The 24,347-nt window shown below is 46.3% G+C and overlaps 1 protein-coding gene across 1 annotated transcript; it reads right to left on the reverse strand.

Moving 5' to 3' along the window:
- Positions 1 to 2,564: 2,564 nt before the first annotated feature.
- ndufa11 (NADH:ubiquinone oxidoreductase subunit A11) lies at positions 2,565 to 16,892 on the reverse strand. Its single transcript, XM_069927942.1, has 4 exons — positions 16,720 to 16,892; positions 6,901 to 6,993; positions 5,336 to 5,458; positions 2,565 to 2,732 (listed from the first exon to the last, which is right to left on the reverse strand). The coding sequence occupies exons 1-4, from the start codon at positions 16,796 to 16,798 to the stop codon at positions 2,620 to 2,622; spliced, it is 408 nt and encodes a 135-aa protein (XP_069784043.1). The 5' UTR covers positions 16,799 to 16,892; the 3' UTR covers positions 2,565 to 2,619.
- Positions 16,893 to 24,347: the final 7,455 nt, after the last annotated feature.

The raw sequence follows: 24,347 nt of genomic DNA on the forward strand, positions 1-24,347 counted from the left end.
CTGTATAAGATTAAAATAGTTTTAGATCCAACAGTATTTTTATTGGGTAGTTTGCAACCTCTGAAAGGTTTGATATTAGATAAGTTCCAGCTTGCTTTCGTATATTTAGCTTTATCTGTAGCGAAAAAATGTATTGCTAGTACGTGGAAAGATACAAATATGATTGATATTAATAGATGGCATAATGAGATGAAGTATTGTTTAATAATGGAAAAAATTACATGTTTTGCATAATTATAATTTTTTTATTAATAAATGGCTGTTATACTCAGAATATTTACATTTCAATTTATATTGATTAAATTTTAATATGTATATTTAATTTTTTCTTTAATATTCTTTCTTTTTATGGCTCTCCTTAGGAGAGTTGGCTGAAGGGGGGCGGATTTTCTTCTCTTTTTCTTTTTTATCTATATATAAAAAAAGTTCATGTATATGTTTAATTGCTGCATATGTCATATTATTTGTTTTTTGAACGAATAAATAAAGTTTAAAAAAAAGCATAGAATCTAACACTAAATTAATCAGATCCCAGCGATTCTGCATTCCGTATCATTCCAACTTGGAATGCATTGCAACATTTTTACATCACCTTAAAACATTTGGACAAACTTGTGTACCTGTGTGAGATGTTACTATTAGATATGTCATTATTAACCCAAGCGATTTCAAAAATAGTCAACAGATATCATCATTGTATACACAACCTTGCAAATTAAACTATGTTAAAGTTGAGGAAGTCTGTCTATGATGACAGGTGGGTAATGGGGAAGCCAGCTGGTCAGGAGTGCAAGGTAAGCAAATTTCACAACTGTGTTAATTATTAAGTCTCCTTCATGGACTTCCAGAGACTTGCTTGGCATAGGCTGGCAGAATCAACTTATTTCTAAACACTGCTACACAATGGAGACTTGTTTAGGGGATGAGAGAATGTGGAGGTCCAGATGGCCGTGAAAATTGACCAGCTATTAAGACAATTATGCATACAGATAAATTTCTGTCTCTTTTCAAAGTCCACAGAACTCCATCAGCTGTTGACATAACTTGGAGGTCCCCTGGCATGCCCAGTAAAACATGATGACTGAGCTACTTGTATTTTCAACCCTAAAACCACCACCCCACCCCCCAGCTCCCCATTTCCAGTACAGCCAAGAGCAATCTTTGGATGAATGATTCGCACCATGTTCAAGCCATTTTTTTTCCCTCTGGCACCTTAAATAGCATTTGTCATCCATTTACATCTATAATAGCTTTTGTAATTGTCTGGTCTTTAACATTCTTTCCATGAACAGCTATTCCAGTCTATTTCTCTCCACCTCTATCTAATTACATACTTTCTCTTTTGATTTCTTTTCCATCCGCCCTTATTGCATCTCTTGAAACTTCTGAATTTAGAATCTGTGGCATTCTCTGTGCAAAGAAGCAGTAGCTGCCTCATTCAAGACAGTTCGATTTTTGCACATGACATTTATGGCTGATAAGGACAGGTGGAGTAGAGTCCAGGGCCAGATCAGCCATAATCTTTTTAAATGGCGGAGCAGACTCGACGGGCCTGACTCCTCCTCCTACTTATATTTACATTTTTGACCTGCTGAAAAAGAAACTTTTTTGAATTAATCAACCAACCAACCTTTTAACATGTAAAATTACATGTTTAGTTTTTAATAAAAGATTCAGAGTACTGCAATTATTTATGGTCCTGGAAAGAGCATATCTATGCCTGTTCATTTACCAATACTCAGGTATGTACCCAAGTCTTTTGAATCCGTAAGGAAATCAAAGGATGTGGAACCACTCAGGTTAAAAAAATAATCTATTTAATGACAAGGGGTTGATGACACATTCCATATTGTGCTTTTTTTTTAAATTCTTGTGTCCCAATCCAAGTTACAGCCCACATCAACCACCAAAGCAATAATACTAAGATGGTGACAATGGATATTACCATCTGCTGTTCATACTAATATTTAGTGCAATGGTCAATGAAACAAACCTCAAACCTATCTCCTCAACCATCACATAGACTGTCAACAACATAATTTCCAATAACTAAAGCTGGTTTATGTAGGAGGCCAGAATTAGAGAATCAGAGTTATCATTAGGAGATTAGAGGAGTTTATGGAAAGAGTAGATCAAAGCCATGGTGGTCACTGTAAAGTATGAGAATTTAAAACCAAAACAAAAATCATTGTTAAAATTCTAGTCAGGCAACATCTGTGGAAAATGAAAGACAATACAGAGTTTTGGATTCTTTGACAGAACTGGGAAAGGTGAGGGATCGAAAACTGATCATAGGTTCAACAGTGTAATGGTCCTCAAGGCTACTTGATAATTAAAGATGGAGAAGATTTGATATAGGCTTCTGATGGATAACTCTCAGTATAAAACAAATGACCTTAATTTCTATACAGCAAAATAACTCTTCAAGGTCAGGAAAAAAAAACTCAAAATTCTCCAAAAGGAAATTCAAGAGGGACCAAGAGAGGACACAGTTATTTCCACTCATTTAGTTATTTGGACTCTGCTTTAATAGCGAAAACTATCAGCATGAAGAGTCATTGAAGCAGAATTTAGATTCTTTTTAATGGACAAGATAAATTTGTGCCTCTTCAACTGTTTTCAAAGTCTGGGGGGTCCAGATATACGCCAGCCTTCCATTTTCCCAATCTTTGTGAGAGCTGCGACAGCACCCAGAGACAGACAAGCTCCAGTGCCAGTCAGGTAGTTGTGAGCTGGGGAAGGGGGAAAAAAGCATTCCATTAGAACTGCAACAGTCCGTTGCCTCATAAGAAAAATCCTACAGAATCAGAGAATAGTTATTACACAGGAGGCTATTCAACTCTTCACGCTATAATGGCTTTCTGCAAAACCACTGATAGGAAGAAATAAACATTAATTTCCTATTACGAACTTACCAGACAGCACTGTATGCACACACAATAGCAAGATTAAAACACAAAAACTGCAATTTAAAAAAAAATGTAGATACAACATGGTAACAGGCCCTGCTGCCCATGAACCCGCACCCCCCAAACAATTAACTTACAAACCCCATACATTTTTGGAGGGTCGGAGGAAACGCACGCAGTCATGAAGAGAACTCACAAACCTCTTATAGATAGTGACAGATTTGAATCCAGGTTGCTAAATCCTATCCTAACTGCACTGCTCCAATGCTAACATAGTCATTAAGAGGCTTCAAGAAAGACCAAGCAAATTCTGGAGAATTGAAAGCAAATTACTGGTAGTTCACCACAAGACTAGGATTTTAAATCTAAACAATGGAAACTATATAGGTATGGTAGATTGGGATGATGCTAACCATGCCTCAAATATCAGTATCCAGGCTAAAAGAGGCCATTGTTTCAATGCATATCAAAATCAATGAAGAAACAAACTGGGATATAGAAATCACCAGGTTTTAAAATTTTACTTTAATTCAGTAAATAAGCTTGCATGAGGCCATAAGAAAAAAAAACATCTGGTGCCATCTAGTGGACAACAATTGAAACAGCAGCACCCATAAGTCAGTCTCTGCATGGTTTTAAAAAAACAGGCATTTAAAATTATGCTTTACACAACCTCAGAACTAAAAATTGGTCAAGGTTCCATAGATAACTCTTTAGTTCTTTAAAATTATGCCTGGGAAACTTTTTTTTTTTAAAGAAAAAATTCTTTTAACCTTTCATCTACTAGAAAGCAATTTTTCAATGCACAATACTTAACTAAACATCACCCTTTGTGATAGGACTTCATCATTCCCCAACATGGGCAGCCTGATTAGCACAACACTGTTACAGTGCCAGCGACTGGGGTTTGAATCCACTGCTGTCTGCAAAAAGTTTGTATGTTCTCCCTGTGTCTGAATGGGTTTCCTCCAGGTGCTCCGTCCGGTTTTATCAAACGTACCACAGATATAGGTCAACTGGGTGTAATTGAGCAGCAAGGGCATGTGGACCTGTTACCATGCTACATGTCTAAATTAAATGAAACATGGCTAGAAGTAGCCGAGATTGGGAATTAACTAACTTTTAGAAGAGATGAGTAAAATGGAAAAAGGAGGATAGCCCACGAGAGAAATTGATAAAAATCAAGATCCAAATTTAAATGGAATCAAGAAACATCATGGGACAGAAAATACAAGTGAGAATTGTCTTTAGCCTCCAAAAATATCTGAATACACAAGACAAATGGAATGGAAACTACAGCAGTACCAGACAGGGCTATGATAGACTAAGATGACAAAAACAAACAACCCTAATTTGAAAAGTCAATAGCTTACAACAAACATATTCCCTTCCTTAGCATAAAAACTTCATGGGAAAGGATAGTCACAGCTGGACCACAAGAGAAATTAAAAAGAACTCCAAACCCATATGTTGGGAAAATATGTACAAATTTGGTAGCAGGTTAGGTGACAATTCATGTGAAAATCTCGTGTTCATATTGAAGTAATTGTAATTACAATCAACTGTAGTTACATCTATAGTAACTGTTTAACTCTTTCACATAAAAATGTGTCTGGAGCACACTGCAAGGGAACTTTGAAAGATGATAGATAAGGACAGTAGAGTCAATCATTCATTGTATTCAAAAGTACTTGCCTGAGTTTTTAATGTGAAATGACCCACAAGTCCTTGAGCTACATCTCCCCACTCACCATCATACTTAACAAAAAAGTAACCAAAAAAAGTAACAATATTATAAAATTAGGTGATCATTATTAATCAACTTTTATGCTACATTAAACCTCAGAATTTTGTAGAGTAACAATGGTAAAATCCTCAGAGTTAACCAGTATCCCTGGTAATTGACAGCAACTTCTGCTTCTAGACATGTGCAATATCAGGAATTTAGAAACTGCTATCAGCAATACATTACTGAATGCGAAAAGATACAAGAGGTGTTCTCATAATGATTGTAATAGAAGGAAGTGGCATCAGAAGTCTCAGGTCAGAATTTGGTAATTTAAAAAGAATTTCAAATAGATTTTTAGTTTAAAAATACATGTCAAATATTTCCTTTTTTTCCTTAAAAGCTTTTAACAATTCTGACTAGGTCTGACTTTATGGTAACCCTCTACATCATGAGAAGCATTTTCATCCAAAAAGCTTTCTTCCCAGAACTTCATGCAAATTCCTGTTGAGAAAGATCACAAAAGGCAAGAAACTGAGATCAGTGACTAGCATCGTCCACAGTGGTAACAGGTTGCAAATTCCACTCCCCTTCTACAGTGCAGCAGTGGTAATAAACTTGAAGCTTGGTAAAGGGTTTGAAACATCTTTTCTAGAACCTGTATTAGAAATTTACTGAACTGAAACACCAATGAACGCACTTCTTACTCCAAAGAGGACTCCTGAAGCACAGCCTCCAATAAAATAATTCAGCGGATCATTGTCTGTTCCTCGTAAATGTGCAGTTAGGCAGGTGGTTATTCCAAATATTGCACCAAGTGTAGCTGAAAGGCAAGAAAGTGGATTTGGTTATTACATTCTTCTGAATAGTCTTTAACATGTACTGTAAACTCAGGTACTGCTAATTAGGTGGGTGATTTTGCATTAAAAAGCACATCAAAAAAAATAGCCAGATTGAGCATATTCCAAACATGCATTAATTATACAAATTAAATTCCATCCTCAAAAGTAGAATGCAGCATGGATCACTAATATCCTACCATAATCATGGATGAAAACCGCTTAATGCTTAATTTTTTTTGCAATGGAAGTCTTCCCCAGGGTTTAACATAATTGCAATTACCAGGTTGTATAATAGTTTAAATTATTATATTATCTAGAAGTTAATAAAAGGAATCTTCTCAGCTTTCAACAGTGATTTAAATATTAGACATTCAATTTCTCTTGCACTTCAATTCACTTTCTCCATTAAACTGATATAGTATCATTTCCTGAGAAGACTGAGGCAGGCAGGCTACCGCCCACCATCCTGTCAACTTTCTGCAGTAGCTCTATTTAGAGTGTCCTGGCCAGCTGCATCACATTGTGGTATGATTGCTGTAGAACATTGGATCAGAGGTCAATCCACAGGATCACAAGAGCTGCAGAAAGGATCACTAGGGTCTCCCTACCCTCCACAGAAGTTATCTACTGGGATCATTGTCTGAAGAGGGCTTGAAAAATCATTAAGGACCCCTAACACCCCGCACATAGCATCTTCCAGCCACTCCCATTGGGAAAGAGATACCGAAATATCGGAGCCAGAACCACCAGGCTGAAAAACAGCATCTTCCCATGGGCAGTGAGACTGCTGAACGACTGATGAACAGCTCAGATAATCCCTCCAAGACTCCACTATTTATTTAACAATATATTTATTTTTATACATGTACTTCTTTATAAATCACTTGTAAATATGTGTGCTATGTCTATATACGTGTTTGCATGTTTTTACACCAAGGACTAAAGATCACTGTTTCATCCAGTTATATTTATACAATTGTATGTTAATAATAAATTTGAACTTTCACCTGCCCCAGGTCCTTTTCAGGCACAAATATGGGCATCAACCACTGAAAAAAATCAGACTCACATCTTTAAAGGGAAGCCTTCATTTCTTTTGCTCTTTACTTGTAATATTCCTCTGATGTTTATAATCCCTTGGTCCAAGTAGTTTCAATGCTTAAACTCAACTTAAATCATCTCATCTACTACAAAAGTATATATAAAACTAGACAAACAAGCACATTCTCATGATTTAAAGTCCATATTCAAAATGGTCAAAAAGTCAATAAACTACAGTGTAATTAGACATTCTACCATAATCCCCTCACTAGTTCAAAATGGGCTTGGGATTCAAGTACCTTAACAGAAAGCCTCCCACAGATTCATGTTCCATAATAAAATCATAATAAAAATATGAAATGAGCATTTAACATATCCTTACCCATTGTCATGGTCCCATTGACTCCTCGTTGCACAGCATCAAATGCATTTTTAGGTGGCAATGCCACAATATGATATGCTGAACCAACAAGACCTATAAAAAGGACACAATAATGACTCTTAACAATCATGCAGTAACAATCCTGAAAGGTTTCATCATGAAGGACTCCACCCAACCCGCAATCTGTTCTCCCTCCTACTATCCGGGGAGAGGAACCGAAGATTTCAGGCTCTCATGACCAGATTACGAGACAGCTTTCCCCCCCAAGCCAAAGGGCTTCTGAAATCCCTCTTTCATACCAGCACCAATGAAGCAATTAAACATACCTGTGAAGCCAAATGTCCCCAACATTATGGTGCCCTGAAATGAGGGGACTATGTATTAAAAAGTGCTGTAATTTCTACAGGGTCAAACCAAAATCTATACCAATCTCCTTGATAAAATCTGCAATGTGCACTTTAATTACATGTGAATGGTTTGATTACAAATGTAAAACTGTGGAGCACAGGGGCAAATAAAGGAAAAGAGTGTCTTTGTCCCACACATACTGTAGGTCTCATTCTAAACTGCCTACATTATTTCTGGATTCAGTTCACTCCACCCCATAAATATATTTTTTGAGTTCAAATGATCAAATAGCTGATAGATGGATATTCTATTCATAAATTCTTAAATTATTTTAATTTAATTTAAATATAATAAGCATAACAACAAGCCCTTCCTGCCCACAAGCCTATGTTTATTATTGGAGTTATTGTAGGAAAGTTTACACCGATGATATTAACCTTGCTTTGACATTACGTGCATTGAAATGGAAATTAAATCTGGTAAATTCACAGCATTAAAAAGAACTCTCTATTGCCTGTTTCCCAATGCAAATGTAGGTATTGTCTGTTCGGAACAAATATATTGCTTGCATTGGTCAATTTGAGTACCATGAGAAGTGGTGGTGAAATTTCCACTCAGAAAGCCCGTGCTGCTCAATTACACTCAATTAGCCCTAAGCACCCGATCATTTTGAAGGGTGGGAGGAAACTGAAGCATCTGGAAGAAACCCGCACAGACACTGGGAGAACATCCAAATTCCTTACAGACAGCAATGGATGCGATCCAGGGTCACTGGCGTTGTAAAAGCATTGCGCTCACCGCTACGCTAACTGTGTCGCCCAGTGAGAGATATTAGAGGAACTAGTATCTCCTGAGGAACTAGTTGCAAATAAAACAGAGAGTAAATGACAACTTTTAAACTGGACAAGGATTTATCAATGGAGAGTGACAACAAGGACTTCACTTCTGACGCCACAACATTTTATGATATTTATCCAATTTCCAAGCACAAGAACCAAGACCTCCTCTGCAAACAGGTCCTGACCTTTGCTCCCCTCCTTGACTTGTACTTCAATGACCCACAAATGTTTCATTCCATTTCCAGCACCAACCATCTTGATTCAATTAAGATTCAAATTCTGAAAAGTTGTAGATCCATGCTCAATCAGAATTAACACCTTGAATACAGCAAAATTCCCCAGATAAAACAGTCATAATCAAGGTAAGATAATACTAAAGAAAGCAGCTCAGGTAGCCAATAGGTCATGGTGAAAAAGTTATGAAAAAGTTTGGAAATGTTTTAATCTATATTAAAAGAAGTAGCAAAATATTAAGAGACTTTGAAAATCATAAAATGTGAGCTAAATATTATTGGGGACAGCAGTGATAACAGACTTGATTTTCATTAAAATAATGACATGGTTCTTTTAGGCCCAGCTCAAAAAGCAAATGAGTAATTTATTGTCTTATTTGTATTTATCAAGTTTTTTTGCATGGGAATTTCTTTTAAATCAGACAAATTTACCAAGAAGCAAATTTGAAGGAATGGAAGAGCTAAAACTGTAGTTTAAAGATAAATGTGGACATGCGCGCACACACACACACACACTCAGACATGAACAGAGGCAGGAGAAAACCACACCTACATTCAATGCCAGAAATTAGATTTGTTTGTTTATCAATGAATCAGTGAAACATCTTCAAGCACATTTATAAAATTATTCTAAAATCTCAACATTTTGTTTCCATAAACATAGGCATGCTCACAATACACAAAATACAACAAATATTTTCCTTATTTGTAACAAAACTGAAGTCTTTGGATGAAAATGTTAACAAATGCTGATCTGGTAACACCAATGTTGAAAAACACTCAGCAGATCAGGCTTTTGTGGAAAGAGAAACAGTTACTGCTTTATGTCCAGATCCCTTTGTCAGAACTGAGTCAATTCCGATGACGAGTCCTGGATTGGAGGTATACAAGGAGTCTGCATATTCTAGAGGACTAGAGCAACACAGAGTGCTAAAGGAACTTAGCAGGTCATCTAGCATTTTTCTCATTTGGATATTGGCCTGATTTTTGGCATACCCAAAGAAGAGCTCAGGCCCGAAATGTCAGCTGTTTATTTCTTTCCCATGGCCTTGCCAACTTCCTCCAGCACGAGATCTGAAACATCCATGGTTTCTTTTTCCAGACGTGCTACACGATCTGCCAAATATTTCCAGCAATTTTTTTTGTTTATGTAGAAGGTGTGACCTGTGTAAACTTTTATAGAGCAATTTCTTTCATCTCAGTTAAAAACACAGAAATGCTGGAGGAACTCAGCAGTTCTCGCATCGTCCATAGATGGTAAAGATATATTTCCGATGTTTCATGCTTGAACCCTTCCTGAAGATGTGAGTAAAAAATAGGAAAGGGACGATATTAAAAAGCTGTTAAAAGGGAAGAATGGGAAAGAGTGCAAACCAACAAAGGGTGTTAATTGGATGACAAAAAGGACAGGAGAGGAATAGCAAGAATTGATTGGGGGAGGGGATTGTTTTTGGTTCTATGAAAAGAGACAGAGGGAAAAGAGAAGACAGAGCTAGAGGAAAAGAAATCCAAGGAAAGATGGGGGTGGGGGTGGCATCCTCAGAAACCGAAGAAGTTGATTTTAATGTCATCCGGTTCGAGGAAGCCCAGAAGGAATATGTGGTTTTGCAGCACACGAGACATGGACAGACATGTTGGCAATGGAATGCGATGTGGAAGTGAAGGAAGGATGTCTGCAGATCTACTTTCTCAGGAGCTTGCAGAGGTTTGGAAATGACACCAGAAACCCTGGCAAATTTCTACACTTGTGTGGTGGAAAGTGTGCTGACCAGCTACATCATGGTCTGGTATGGGGACACCAACACCCCTGAACATAAAGCTCTGCCCAGGACAAAGGCAAAATCCTCCCCACTATTGAGAACATCTACAGGGAATGCTGCTGTCAGAGAGCAGCACAATCACCAAGGATCTATAACACCCAGCACACGCTATTCTCGCTGCTGCCACCAGGTAAGAGGTAGAGTTACCACAAGACTAGCACCACTAAGGACCTCTAAGGGAAGAGACATATAAGGCAATTGAACAACTGAAAAGTGGCAAAGCAGCAGGTATGGATGGAATCCCCCCCAGAGGTCTGGAAGGCTGGTGGCAAAACTCTGCATGCCAAACTGCATGAATTTTTCAAGCTTTGCTGGGACCAAGGAAAACTGCCTCAGGACCTTCGTGATGCCATCATCATCACCCGGTACAAAAACAAAGGCGAGAAATCAGACTGCTCAAACTACAGGGGAATCACGCTGCTCTCCATTGCAGGCAAAATCTTCGCTAGGATTCTCCTAAATAGAATAATACCTAGTGTCGCCGAGAAGGTCCTCCCAGAATCACAGTGCGGCTTTCGTGCAAACAGAGGAACTACTGACATGGTCTTTGCCCTCAGACAGCTCCAAGAAAAGTGCAGAAAGCAAAACAAAGGACTCTACATCACCTTTGTTGACTTCACCAGAGCCTTCGACACCGTGAGCAGGAAAGGGCTTTGGCAAATACTAGAGTGCCTCAGATGCTCCCCAAAGTTCCTCAACATGGTTATCCAACTGCACGAAAACCAACAAGGTCGGGTCAGATACAGAAATGAGCTCTCTGAACCCTTCTCCATTAACAATGGCGTGAAGCAAGGCTGTGTTCTAGCACCAACTCTCTTTTCAATCTTCTTCAGCATGATGCTGAACCAAGCCATGAAAGACCTCAAAAATGAAGACGCTGTTTACATCCGGTACCGCACGGATGGCAGTCTCTTCAATCTGAGGCCCCTGTAAGCTCACACCCAGACACAAGAGCAACTTGTCCGTGAACTACTCTTTGCAGACGATGCTGCTTTAGTTGCCCATTCAGAGCCAGCTCTTCAGCGCTTGACGTCCTGTTTTGCGGAAACTGCCAAAATGTTTGGCCTGGAAGTCAGCCTGAAGAAAACGGAGGTCCTCCATCAGCCAGCCCCCCCACATCTCCATCGGGCACACAAAACTCAAAACGGTCAACCAGTTTACCTATCTCGGCTGCACCATTTCATCAGATGCAAGGATCGACAATGAGATAGACAACAGACTCGCCAAGGCAAATAGTGCCTTTGGAAGACTACACAAAAGAGTCTGGAAAAACAACCAACTGAAAAACCTCACAAAGATAAGCGTATACAGAGCCGTTGTCATACCCACACTCCTGTTCGGCTCCGAATCATGGGTCCTCTACCGGCATCACCTATGGCTCCTAGAATGCTTCCACTAGCGTTGTCTCCGCTCCATCCTCAACATTCATTGGAGCGACTTCATCCCTAACATCGAAGTACTCGAGATGGCAGAGGCCGACAGCATCGAATCCACGCTGCTGAAGATCCAACTGCGCTGGGTAGGTCACGTCTCCAGAATGGAGGACCATCGCCTTCCCAAGATCGTGTTATATGGCAAGCTCTCCACTGGCCACCTTGACAGAGGTGCACCAAAGAAGAGGTACAAGGACTGCCTAAAGAAATCTCTTGGTGCCTGCCACATTGACCATGGCCAGTGGGCTGATATCGCCTCAAACCGTGCATCTTGGCGCCTCACAGTTCGGCGGGCAGCAACCTCTTCTTGAGGTCTACAGTAGATGGAGGTGTATCATGATTGGATGGCAAAGGTAAACATGAGGCAATTGAGTTCAAGAAACTAGAAATAGTTGAAGTAATAGAGGGTGTGTGCAGTGTCCCAGATGTTGGTGGAGAAGGACAGACCAGGGAAACATGAGTCAAGGTAAGTAAATACCAGTTCAGTAGGGCAAGTGCGTGCAGAAACAATCGGGCTGCCAGGACAACTGAGTTCGTGGATCTGGGGTAAGAGGTAGAACAGGGCAGTGTGGATTAGGAAGCAATGAGGTTAGAAGCCATTGGAGCAGACCAGAAGTGATAAGTTGAGAGAGAGTACATGAGACAGTGGCTTGGTGTCATTTCCCTGGCCTATTCCTAGAGGCTTTACAGCTTTATCTTTTAACCTTCAAAGGGAATGGGATAAACCGTTCTTATTGAATCCTCCCCACGCCAGATGCAAAGTAAATTCTAACCCATCCTGCATTTTTTAATCCTTTAAATCTTCATCCTTCTCTCCCCCCTCTCCGGCGCCCTCCCTTCCGCACCCCCCCCCCCCGGCATCCCCCTCCCCTCCCCTCCGCCCCCCCCCGCATCCCCCTCCCCTCCCTCCTCCCTCCTCCCCCCCACTCCCCTCCCCCACTCCCCTCCCCCCCTCCCTCCCTCCCCTCACCCCCTCCACTCTCCGGCTCCCTCCCCCCCCTCCTCTCTCCGGCTCCCTCCCCCCCCCTCCTCTCTCCGGCTCCCTCCCCCCCCCCTCCTCTCTCCGGCTCCCTCCCCCCCCCCTCCTCTCTCCGGCTCCCTCCCCCCACCCTCCTCTCTCCGGCTCCCTCCCCCCCCCTCCTCTCTCCGGCTCCCCCCCCCCCTCCTCTCTCCGGCTCCCCCCCCCCCTCCTCTCTCCGGCTCCCTCCCCCCCCCCTCCTCTCTCCGGCTCCCTCCCCCCCCCCTCCTCTCTCCGGCTCCCTCCCCCCCCCCTCCTCTCTCCGGCTCCCTCCCCCCCCCCTCCTCTCTCCGGCTCCCTCCCCCCACCCTCCTCTCTCCGGCTCCCTCCCCCCACCCTCCTCTCTCCGGCTCCCTCCCCCCACCCTCCTCTCTCCGGCTCCCTCCCCCCACCCTCCTCTCTCCGGCTCCCTCCCCCCCCCCTCCTCTCTCCGGCTCCCTCCCCCCCCCTCCTCTCTCCGGCTCCCTCCCCCCCCTCCTCTCTCCGGCTCCCTCCCCCCCCCTCCTCTCTCCGGCTCCCTCCCCCCCCCCTCCTCTCTCCGGCTCCCTCCCCCCCCCCTCCTCTCTCCGGCTCCTCCCCCCCCCTCCTCTCTCCGGCTCCCTCCCCCCACCCTCCTCTCTCCGGCTCCCTCCCCCCACCCTCCTCTCTCCGGCTCCCTCCCCCACCCTCCTCTCTCCGGCTCCCTCCCCCCACCCTCCTCTCTCGGCTCCCTCCCCCCACCCTCCTCTCTCCGGCTCCCTCCCCCCACCCTCCTCTCTCCGGCTCCCTCCCCCCCACCCTCCTCTCTCCGGCTCCCTCCCCCCACCCTCCTCTCTCCGGCTCCCTCCCCCCACCCTCCTCTCTCCGGCTCCCTCCCCCCACCCTCCTCTCTCCGGCTCCCTCCCCCCACCCTCCTCTCTCCGGCTCCCTCCCCCCACCCTCCTCTCTCCGGCTCCCTCCCCCCACCCTCCTCTCTCCGGCTCCCTCCCCCACCCTCCTCTCTCCGGCTCCCTCCCCCCACCCGCCTCTCTCCGGCTCCCTCCCCCCACCCTCCTCTCTCGGCTCCCTCCCCCCACCCTCCTCTCTCCGGCTCCCTCCCCCCACCCTCCTCTCTCCGGCTCCCTCCCCCCACCCTCCTCTCTCCGGCTCCCTCCCCCCACCCTCCTCTCTCCGGCTCCCTCCCCCCACCCTCCTCTCTCGGCTCCCTCCCCCCACCCTCCTCTCTCCGGCTCCCTCCCCCCACCCTCCTCTCTCCGGCTCCCTCCCCCCACCCTCCTCTCTCCGGCTCCCTCCCCCCACCCTCCTCTCTCCGGCTCCCTCCCCCCACCCTCCTCTCTCCGGCTCCCTCCCCCCACCCTCCTCTCTCCGGCTCCCTCCCCCCACCCTCCTCTCTCGGCTCCCTCCCCCCACCTCCTCTCTCGGCTCCCTCCCCCCACCCTCCTCTCTCCGGCTCCCTCCCCCCACCCTCCTCTCTCCGGCTCCCTCCCCCCACCCTCCTCTCTCCGGCTCCCTCCCCCCACCCTCCTCTCTCCGGCTCCCTCCCCCACCCTCCTCTCTCCGGCTCCCTCCCCCCACCCTCCTCTCTCCGGCTCCCTCCCCCCACCCTCCTCTCTCCGGCTCCCTCCCCCCACCCTCCTCTCTCCGGCTCCCTCCCCCCACCCTCCTCTCTCCGGCTCCCTCCCCCCACCCTCCTCTCTCCGGCTCCCTCCCCCCACCCTCCTCTCTCCGGCTCCCTCCCCCCACCCTCCTCTCTCCGGCTCCCTCCCCCCACCCTCCTCTCTCCGGCTCCCTCCCCCCACCCTCCTCTCTCCGGCTCCCTCCCCCCACCCTCCTCTCTCCGGCTCCCTCCCCCCACCCTCCTCTCTCCGGCTCCCTCCCCCCACCCTCCTCTCTCCGGCTCCCTCCCCCCCACCCTCCTCTCTCCGGCTCCCTCCCCCCACCCTCCTCTCTCCGGCTCCCTCCCCCCACCCTCCTCTCTCCGGCTCCCTCCCCCCACCCTCCTCTCTCCGGCTCCCTCCCCCCACCCTCCTCTCTCCGGCTCCCTCCCCCCACCCTCCTCTCTCCGGCTCCCTCCCCCCACCCTCCTCTCTCCGGCTCCCTCCCCCCACCCTCCTCTCTCCGGCTCCCTCCCCCCACCCTCCTCTCTCCGGCTCCCTCCCCCCACCCTCCTCTCTCCGGCTCCCTCCCCCACCCTCCTCTCTCCGGCTCCCTCCCCCCACCCGCCTCTCTCGGCTCCCTCCCCCCACCCTCCTCTCTCCGGCTCCCTCCCCCCACCCTCCTCTCTCCGGCTCCCTCCCCCCACCCTCCTCTCTCCGGCTCCCTCCCCCCACCCTCCTCTCTCCGGCTCCCTCCCCCCACCCTCCTCTCTCCGGCTCCCTCCCCCCACCCTCCTCTCTCCGGCTCCCTCCCCCCACCCTCCTCTCTCCGGCTCCCTCCCCCCACCCTCCTCTCTCCGCTCCCTCCCCCCACCCTCCTCTCTCCGGCTCCCTCCCCCCACCCTCCTCTCTCCGGCTCCCTCCCCCCACCCTCCTCTCTCCGGCTCCCTCCCCCCACCCTCCTCTCTCCGGCTCCCTCCCCCCACCCTCCTCTCTCCGGCTCCCTCCCCCCACCCTCCTCTCTCCGGCTCCCTCCCCCCACCCTCCTCTCTCCGGCTCCCTCCCCCCACCCTCCTCTCTCCGGCTCCCTCCCCCACCCTCCTCTCTCCGGCTCCCTCCCCCCACCCTCCTCTCTCCGGCTCCCTCCCCCCACCCTCCTCTCTCCGGCTCCCTCCCCCCACCCTCCTCTCTCCGGCTCCCTCCCCCCACCCTCCTCTCTCCGGCTCCTCCCCCCACCCTCCTCTCTCCGGCTCCCTCCCCCCACCCTCCTCTCTCCGGCTCCCTCCCCCCACCCTCCTCTCTCCGGCTCCCTCCCCCCACCCTCCTCTCTCCGGCTCCCTCCCCCCACCCTCCTCTCTCCGGCTCCCTCCCCCCACCCTCCTCTCTCTCCGGCTCCCTCCCCCCACCCTCCTCTCTCCGGCTCCCTCCCCCACCCTCCTCTCTCCGGCTCCCTCCCCCCACCCTCCTCTCTCCGGCTCCCTCCCCCCACCCTCCTCTCTCCGGCTCCCTCCCCCCACCCTCCTCTCTCCGGCTCCCTCCCCCCACCCTCCTCTCTCCGGCTCCCTCCCCCCACCCTCCTCTCTCCGGCTCCCTCCCCCCACCCTCCTCTCTCCGGCTCCCTCCCCCCACCCTCCTCTCTCCGGCTCCCTCCCCCCACCCTCCTCTCTCCGGCTCCCTCCCCCACCCTCCTCTCTCCGGCTCCCTCCCCCCACCCTCCTCTCTCCGGCTCCCTCCCCCCACCCTCCTCTCTCCGGCTCCCTCCCCCCCCCTCCTCTCTCCGGCTCCCTCCCCCACCCTCCTCTCTCGGCTCCCTCCCCCCCCCCTCCTCTCTCCGGCTCCCTCCCCCCCCCCTCCTCTCTCCGGCTCCCTCCCCCCCCCTCCTCTCTCCGGCACCCTCCCCCCCCCTCCTCTCTCCGGCTCCCTCCCCCCCCCCCCTCCTCTCTCCGGCTCCCTCCCCCCCCCCTCCTCTCTCCGGCTCCCTCCCCCCCCCCTCCTCTCTCCGGCTCCCTCCCCCCCCCCCTCCTCTCTCCGGCTCCCTCCCCCCCCCCTCCTCTCTCGGCTCCCTCCCCCCCCCTCCTCTCTCCGGCTCCCTCCCCCCCCCTCCTCTCTCCGGCTCCCTCCCCCCCCCCTCCTCTCTCCGGCTCCCTCCCCCCCCCTCCTCTCTCCGGCTCCCTCCCCCCACCCTCCTCTCTCCGGCTCCCTCCCCCCACCCTCCTCTCTCCGGCTCCCTCCCCCCACCCTCCTCTCTCCGGCTCCCTCCCCCCACCCTCCTCTCTCCGGCTCCCTCCCCCCACCCTCCTCTCTCCGGCTCCCTCCCCCCACCCTCCTCTCTCCGGCTCCCTCCCCCCACCCTCCTCTCTCCGGCTCCCTCCCCCCACCCTCCTCTCTCCGGCTCCCTCCCCCCACCCTCCTCTCTCGGCTCCCTCCCCCCACCCTCCTCTCTCCGGCTCCGCCCCCTCCTCTCTCCAGCTCCCTCCCTCCTTCCCCCCCACCCCACCTCTCTCCTCAGGCCGCCGCCGCCTCCACTCTCGCCAGGCCGGGGCCTGTACCTTACCGAGGCCAGCACCAAGCCGCGTCGTCTCCCACAGCTTCTTCGGACAGTCTTCGCCGTCGGGCGAATCCCAAAACCCCATCGCCGCGCCCTCAAGGACACCGGTCACTCGGGAAACCAGCCAAAACACCGCGAGACCCCGCGGGATTGGAGGCACGTGATCTGTTCCGCGTCACCCGCAGGGCGCGTGCGCAGTCCAGGCCCTCGGGATAGGCGCGTGCGCAGTCCAACCTCTCGGAATGGGCGCGTGGGCGGACCGAAGCGCATGCGGCGCGCCGGGTGAATATGTGGCGTTGGCTCATCAGATGAATTGGGTGCCTTTTGACTGGCAAGTCGCATGAGTGTTTCACGACTGAAGCAAACGTTGTGGCCCTGCCTCAATTCCAGCCATGTCTGTCACTGACTTTATCTGGAATTACCTGTCAATTCAAAACCGTGGTGCAGGGGACAGTGAGTGGCAGATAAGAACACAAGAAACTGAAGCCCTTCAATAAAATCATGCAGTTTTTAACCTCACTTTTATATTTCAGGTTCAAGGTTATTATCATCTTATTGTAAACCTGACGAAAGACCACGGTGCACACACAAAGACCCACCATTCACCATACATTTTTCTTTTTTCTTTCTTTGGCTTGGCTTCGCGGACGAAGATTTATGGAGGGGTAAATGAGCTGCAGGCTCGTTTGTAGCTGACAAGTCCGATGCGGGACAGGCAGACACGGTTGCAAGGGAAAATTGGTTGGTTGGGGTTGGGTGTTGGGTTTCTCCTCTTTTGTCAGTGAGGTGGGCTCTGTGGTCTTCTTCAAAGGAGGTTGCTGCCCGCCGAACTGTGAGGCGCCAAGATGCACGGTTTGAGGCGATATCAGCCCACTGGTGGTGGTCAATTTGGCAGGCACTAAGAGATTTCTTTAAGCAGTCCTTGTACCTCTTCTTTGGTGCACCTCTGTCTCGGTGGCAAGTGGAGAGCTCGCCATATAACACGATCTTGGGAAGGCGATGGTCCTCCATTCTGGAGACGTGACCCACCCAGCGCAGTTGGATCTTCAGCAGCATGGATTCGATGCTTGCTGACTCTGCCAACTCGAGTACTTCGATGTTGGTGATGAAGTCACTCCAATGATTGTTGAGGATAGAGCGGAGACAGCGCTGATGGAAGCGTTCTAAGAGCCGTAGGTGATGCCGGTAGAGGACCCATGATTCGGAGCCGAACAGGAGCGTGGGTATGACAACGTTTCTGTACACGCTGATCTTTGTGTGTTTCTTCAGGTGGTTGTTCTTCCAGACTCTGTGTAGTCTTCCAAAGGCGCTATTTGCCTTGGCGAGTCTGTTGTCTATCTCATTGTCGATCCTTGCATCAGATGAAATGGTGCAGCCAAGGTAGGTAAACTGGTTGACCGTTTTGAGTTCTGTGTGTCCGATGGAGATGTGGGGGTCTGGTAGTCATGGTGGGGAGCTGGCTGATGGAGGACCTCAGTTTTCTTCAGGCTGACTTCCAGGCCAAACATTTTAGCAGTTTCCGCAAAACAGGACGTCATGCGCTGGAGAGCTGGCTCTGAATGGGCAACTAAATCGGCATCGTCTGCAAAGTGTAGTTCATGGACAAGTTGCTCTTGTGTCTTAGTGTGAGCTTGCAGGGGCCTCAGATTGAAGAGACTGCCATCCGTGCGGTACCAGATGTAAACACTGTCTTCATTGTTGAGGTCCTTCATGGCTTGCTTCAGCATCATGCTGAAGAAGATAGTAAAGAGGGTTGGTGCGAGGACGCAGCCTTGCTTCACGCCGTTGTCAATGGAGAAGGGTTCGGAGAGCTCATTGCTGTATCTGACCAGACCTTGTTGGTTGTTGGCACCATTGAAAGGCCTCACCATACATAATGATCATGTAAATAATCAAAATAAATATATTTCTGTCAGGTGTTTCATGTCAGTAAGGAGTTTGCACGTTCTCCCCGTGTCTCTGGGCGTTCCGGGTTGCTCCCACCTTCAATAAGTACAGGGGTTGTAGGTTAATTGGGGTATTTTAGCAGCATGGGCTAGAAGGGTCATTTACCGTGCTGTGTGTCTAAATTTAAATATAGCAATATTTTGGGATGGTTTTTATGATCATGTCATCAGTCTCACAGCCTGTGGGAAGAAGCTATTCCTCAACCTGGCACTCCTGACTTTGATGCTCCTATACCACCTTCTTGATTGTAGTGGGTTGAAGATGGATGGAAAGGGTCATTGATCTGCACGTAAGGTACATATAGTTATTTGGTATCCCAACACCCACAACCAACTTTGGTGGGTTTACAGTTCTTTGGAAGAAAATAAACTCATTCCGATTCTGAGCAACTAATTTATTTGGAAGCTGATCTTCAGTTATAAATACTAAAGCCAAGCAGGATAAGATCATCCCTGGAGTTGCTCAGTCAAGCCCTGTGAAAATTTTGTATGATTCAGCATCTGAACTGGGAAGAATGTAAGCCCAGTCTGCTCTGGGGCAATATTCCTATCCTAGAAATTGATCTGTTGAACTCATTGCTTCACTCTCTTTATTGCAAGTTTATCCGTTATGTATTAAGAACAGACCTGTACAGAACACCATACCTGAGACCCATTGTTTCAGGGCCAAATATAATTTCACCAAAATATCTTTTCTCTTGTACTGAAATCCTTTTATAACAGAGGCTCCTTAATAGATGTTTTCTAACTAATATCCCTCTCTCTGCAACTTCATTGTCTATTCATCCCTTCCAGTTAATTGCCTCCTTGTGACCGCAAAAAAAAAATGCTACACCTTCCACTTCACCACTATTCGGCTCCTTAAATAGTCCTTCCAAGTGAGGCAACATTCCACTTGTGAATCCCTAGGGAGTCATTTAACTGTATCTAGTGCTCCTGGTCCAGCCTCCTGTACTTTGGGGAGATGGGACCCAGATTGCTTCTCCTAGTGGCCATGGACCAATTCCACTCCATCTGTTCATTACCTAATGGACTGCCAGGGTAAGACCATGTGTAAATTAGCAGGACATCATCTTGTATTCTGTCTTGGCATTCTCCAACCAGATGGCATCACTGTTGACCTCCAATTTCCAGTAGCACCCTCTCTGTCCCCTTTTTCATATTTCTCCCTGTCTTCTCTTATCTCTGACCTGATTCCTCTTTTTTTTTCCTTTTCCCTTCCCTTCCTGCCTGTCACCAACTCTATCTTCCTCCAGTCCCAACTCCTTCCCTTTCTTCTTCCTATCAGAGTACTTCTTCCTCTCATCACCTCTTAGCTGCTTTATTTTCTTTCCCTTCCACCTGTATTCACCTATCACTTATCAGCCTGGGCTTCTCCCCTCCTATTCAGGCATCCACCCAGTTGGTATTCCTGATGAAGAGTTTTCAACCCAAACATCAATGCCTCTTGCTTTCTATGGGTGTTACTTGACCAGCTGACTTCCTCCAGCACTGTGTGTGTTGCTGCAGTTTTCCAGCAGTTGCAGCTTTTTCTTGATCCTAGTTTACTTGTACTTGAGATATTATTTTATGAAAATGATCAAATGTTTACTAAATTGTTATTTATTAATTGTAAATCAATTGAATAATATATCTCAAATACAGTAAAACTCCTGTCATGTGAAATTCAAGCAACAAGCAAAAAAATCAAATAAATTAAACAGGTGAAAAAATACAGAAATTTAAAATCGGTTAGTTTTCCAATCCACGCAAAACTCAATCTCAAGCAACCAGAAAATTAACTTATCTGGCACCTACCAATCCCCATAGGTGCTGGATACCAGGGGTTTTATTGTACAAGTAGTCCTCGATTTCCAACCTACACAAGTTTCATCCACCTGCATACAACCAATTTTTAAAAATCTATATTAAAACTACTGTACAAGTATATATTTTATATTAAAATTACTGTATACAGTGGTCCCCACTCCCCATGGCAGCCCAAAGTCCTTGCCCTCTGTGGTAGTTCTAAAGTCCCTGCTCCCCACAGCAGCCCAACGCCTGAGTCCAATGACTATTATATACCAGAAATTTATAAGGATTGGAGAGTATCTTTATTGAAGGTACTGTACTGTACATATGTTTATATTTTTCATTAAAGATTCATTTGTTAAAAATCTTTTAAAAATTTTATTTGTAATCTCAATTAATCATGCGTGGTGGGCAAACCCAACTTACAACCAATCCAAGTTATGACCAGTTCATCAGTCCCAATTATGATCGAAAGTCAGGGACCACTTTGAGCAGCCGAGGGATGCTGGCTGCTTCATTTCTCTTACTCAGTGTTTTCACATTAGGGTTTGAATTATTATATGCTCTTCAGCCATAATTTCTTGAATAAGCACATGAGCCCAAATTCATCACAACCAGAAAACTGAATGAATTCAAACATAATGCTAAACATTTGAATGAATGGATGTACCAACTAACACCAGTGTAATTAATTCAACAATACATTTAAGGTCACTGTAAAGGTTAAAACCTTGTGTTTTGATTCTTAGTTAATTTTGTGCCTGTCTCTGTAAGAGAATTGTTGTTTGTAGTGTTACCATAGTGACTATGATGTAATATGTCATAATATCTGCCCAGGCTAACGACTTGTCTCGCATTTTACAAGATGTGATGGAAGCGTGATTACAAGAAATCTTTGTATCTCTTTAAATACCATTTGTACCTCTATCACACAGTAAATGCTTTATTATTCACTGTTATAAAAGTCTTATTGTGAAGCTATGCAAAATGTTTATCCATTCTATGGGTAAAACTACATAAAGTAACAGCAACAGAGTTTGATTTGTTGGATTAAAGAGATCTAAATTTGGGGTATTATAGCTTATACTTTGGAAGATGATACTCTGAAATTAGGATAAGAATAAGGAAAGTGGCATCAAAGAAATATTCAATTGTGAACTTTGGTTGGAAGAAAAGCTAATAAAATTTGTCTAAAAGAATTAACAATTTGATTTAAATCAAGAGACATCCACACTGTACTAATAGAATATTCCAGAAGTCTGTGAGAACCTGTCTGTGAATTGCACAGTTTGAAATTGACCCAAGCTCTGGCCAGACACCTGCATCCTTGAAAAAGATAAACCAGCTATAGTAGCAGAATTGGCAGGAAGCCCAGAATATGATGTTGTAAACATTGAAATAAGAACGCTTATGTGTAGAACCACAGAGACAATTCATCCAGCAGCAACTCTCTTAAAGGGACCAAGTAAGATGCAAAATTTGTTTACAGTTCCTAGGAACCAGAAGAAAGGTCAGAAGCCAGGTTGCAGTGTGAAGAACCCAAGATGGATAAGAAGAAGTCTTGTCAAGCTAAAGGCCTCAAGCAAACAGCTCCTCTCAAAGAATTGTTTGATCATGAGTTGAGCCAGCAAGGTAGACCAACAACACTTGGTAAGAGGTTGGAGTCAGTAGCCAAAGAAGAAGTGACTTCAACTAACAGGTAAGAATAAGACTGTCAAGACACTGCAGGCCTCTTTCACTGGTTTAAAAGTTAGTGGAACTGGAAGAGATGAATGTATGTTGCAAAGTCCCATTGGTGCTGTACCAAGCGAAATGCAGAATATAGAGATTCAATCAACGGTATCTGAAAGTTCAGATGTGAATCCGGATAATAGTATTTCCAAGGTAATAAGTGCAGTAAAATCATCAAAGTCTTCAAGGTATCTAGAGCAAGTACAGTTTTGTGTGGTTGAAGCATATCAGCTATGCATGCTAAGACACAAACTACTGTCTATGCACAACAGTGGTTGGAGAAAAGATGTGCTTTAGAAGATAAGGGCATTCAAATCAAGAAATAGCAAGAAGAACAAAATAGATCATTGAATAGAGAAAAGAAAAGATTAGAACTTGAGGAACAATGTGCTATGAATATGGCTAAAGTGAAAGCATTAGCTCAGGCTTCTGCAAGATTTGTCACTCAAAGTGACATATCCAAAGGGCTAGCACCTAACCTTCCGCAGAACCGTGGGTATCGCAGCCATAAGAAACAAATATATTCACTGCTAGTTCTCAAATGATAATCCTATGGAAAGAGCTAGCGACATTCAATCTCTCCAGGATATAAGAATCTTCCCTAAAGGAAGGTATTTCAAAAAAATTCAACCATGTGAGAATTACTTATTGCAACACTTTCTGCTTGTAGGTGATTGCAAGTCAAGGATCTCCCCCAATGCCATCACTTACAACACCAATCTATCTACAGTATATTTTCACATTTGCTTTTCAAGAACCTGTCTATTTTTTTGTCTCTAAAATACTCAAAAACTATTTCTACCATCAGTTGATGAAGAAAGTTCCCACGACTCATGGCTGTTTGAGAAAAATAGTATCACTTTATCTGTCTTAACTAGTAACCCATATTTTAAACAATCACCCCTATTTTAGATTCCCCTGCAAGAGGAGACGTCCAGTCCACACCTGCCATCAAAACTCCTCCAGGTTGTTCAGTAAATTCTTTTAATTCTTTTAAAATCCAGAGCACGTGTAGCCTGTCCAACTTGCCCATTCCAGACATTAATCTCTAAATAGTTCTAAATGCCTTAACATCCTTCCTTAAATAAGGAGATCGGTGCTGTACTCAGTACTCCTGATGTGGTCTGACCGATGCCCTCTATCAAAGAAGCACAAGCCCCCCCCTACTTTTGTGTTAATTTCCCTAACCAATAAACAGTGAGATTCTGATCATTTTCCTAATTACTTGCTGAACTACATAATATGTTTTTATGAAAATGTACGGGGTTTGTAGATTAATTGCTGTTTTGGGGCAGCATGGGCCATAAGGGCCTGTTACCATGATGTTTGTCTAAAATTTTAAACCTTAAAAAAAATTAAATAGATGTAAATTATGAACTAGGGCACCCTGATCCTCTGCATTTCAGATTCTGGAATCTCTTGCTATTTAACTAAGATATATTTTTTTAAACTTTCTCTTGCCACACCTATATTTGCCCACACTTTTAAACAATCTATATTCTTTCTTTATTACTTTACAATCATGTATAAAGGTCCCAATTTGAAACGTTAGCTGTCCGTTTAGCTTCATGGATCCTGCCTGACCTGCTGAATCCCTTCAGCTTCTCGTTGTTTTCCCTAAGTTCCTTCGAAGCCTTCTTATGGTCTCAGTACAAATTACTTTTCTTCCTTTGTTGATATTATCAGCATAATTCCACAGATTGTTTTCTGGCAGAGGTCTGATGCATCAGGTGGCATGTATTTCAGCTGTGTATCATAAACCCATCATTTTTTTATCCCATTATTCATTAAGAATAAAATATTTATTTATCTTTAACAAAGATCCTAGTGCAAATGGGGAAATGCCCATGCCTAATCATATTCTTACTTTTAAATCAACTTATTCAATAATGTGTCAATTTAGTCATATCTTTATCTATTTATTGGAATTCCTCTTGCATATGAGTAGGAAAAAAAAATTCCTTGCTTTCTCATTGATTCATTAAACGCAATATCTGTTTAGGCTAATGCTGAAATGATAGAATTCCTTGGCTGCTGAGTAAGTGAAATCTGGAGACATTTCTTCATGCTTACTGTCTCATTAGCCACTGTACCTTTGGCTTTGACAACATCTAATGCTGCACTTTTCGCTACTTTGCTGCAATGTTATTGATGTGTTGACAGGTT

This window comes from Narcine bancroftii, chromosome 3 (genome assembly GCF_036971445.1).
Source record: "Narcine bancroftii isolate sNarBan1 chromosome 3, sNarBan1.hap1, whole genome shotgun sequence".
Classification (NCBI taxonomy): domain Eukaryota; kingdom Metazoa; phylum Chordata; class Chondrichthyes; order Torpediniformes; family Narcinidae; genus Narcine; species Narcine bancroftii.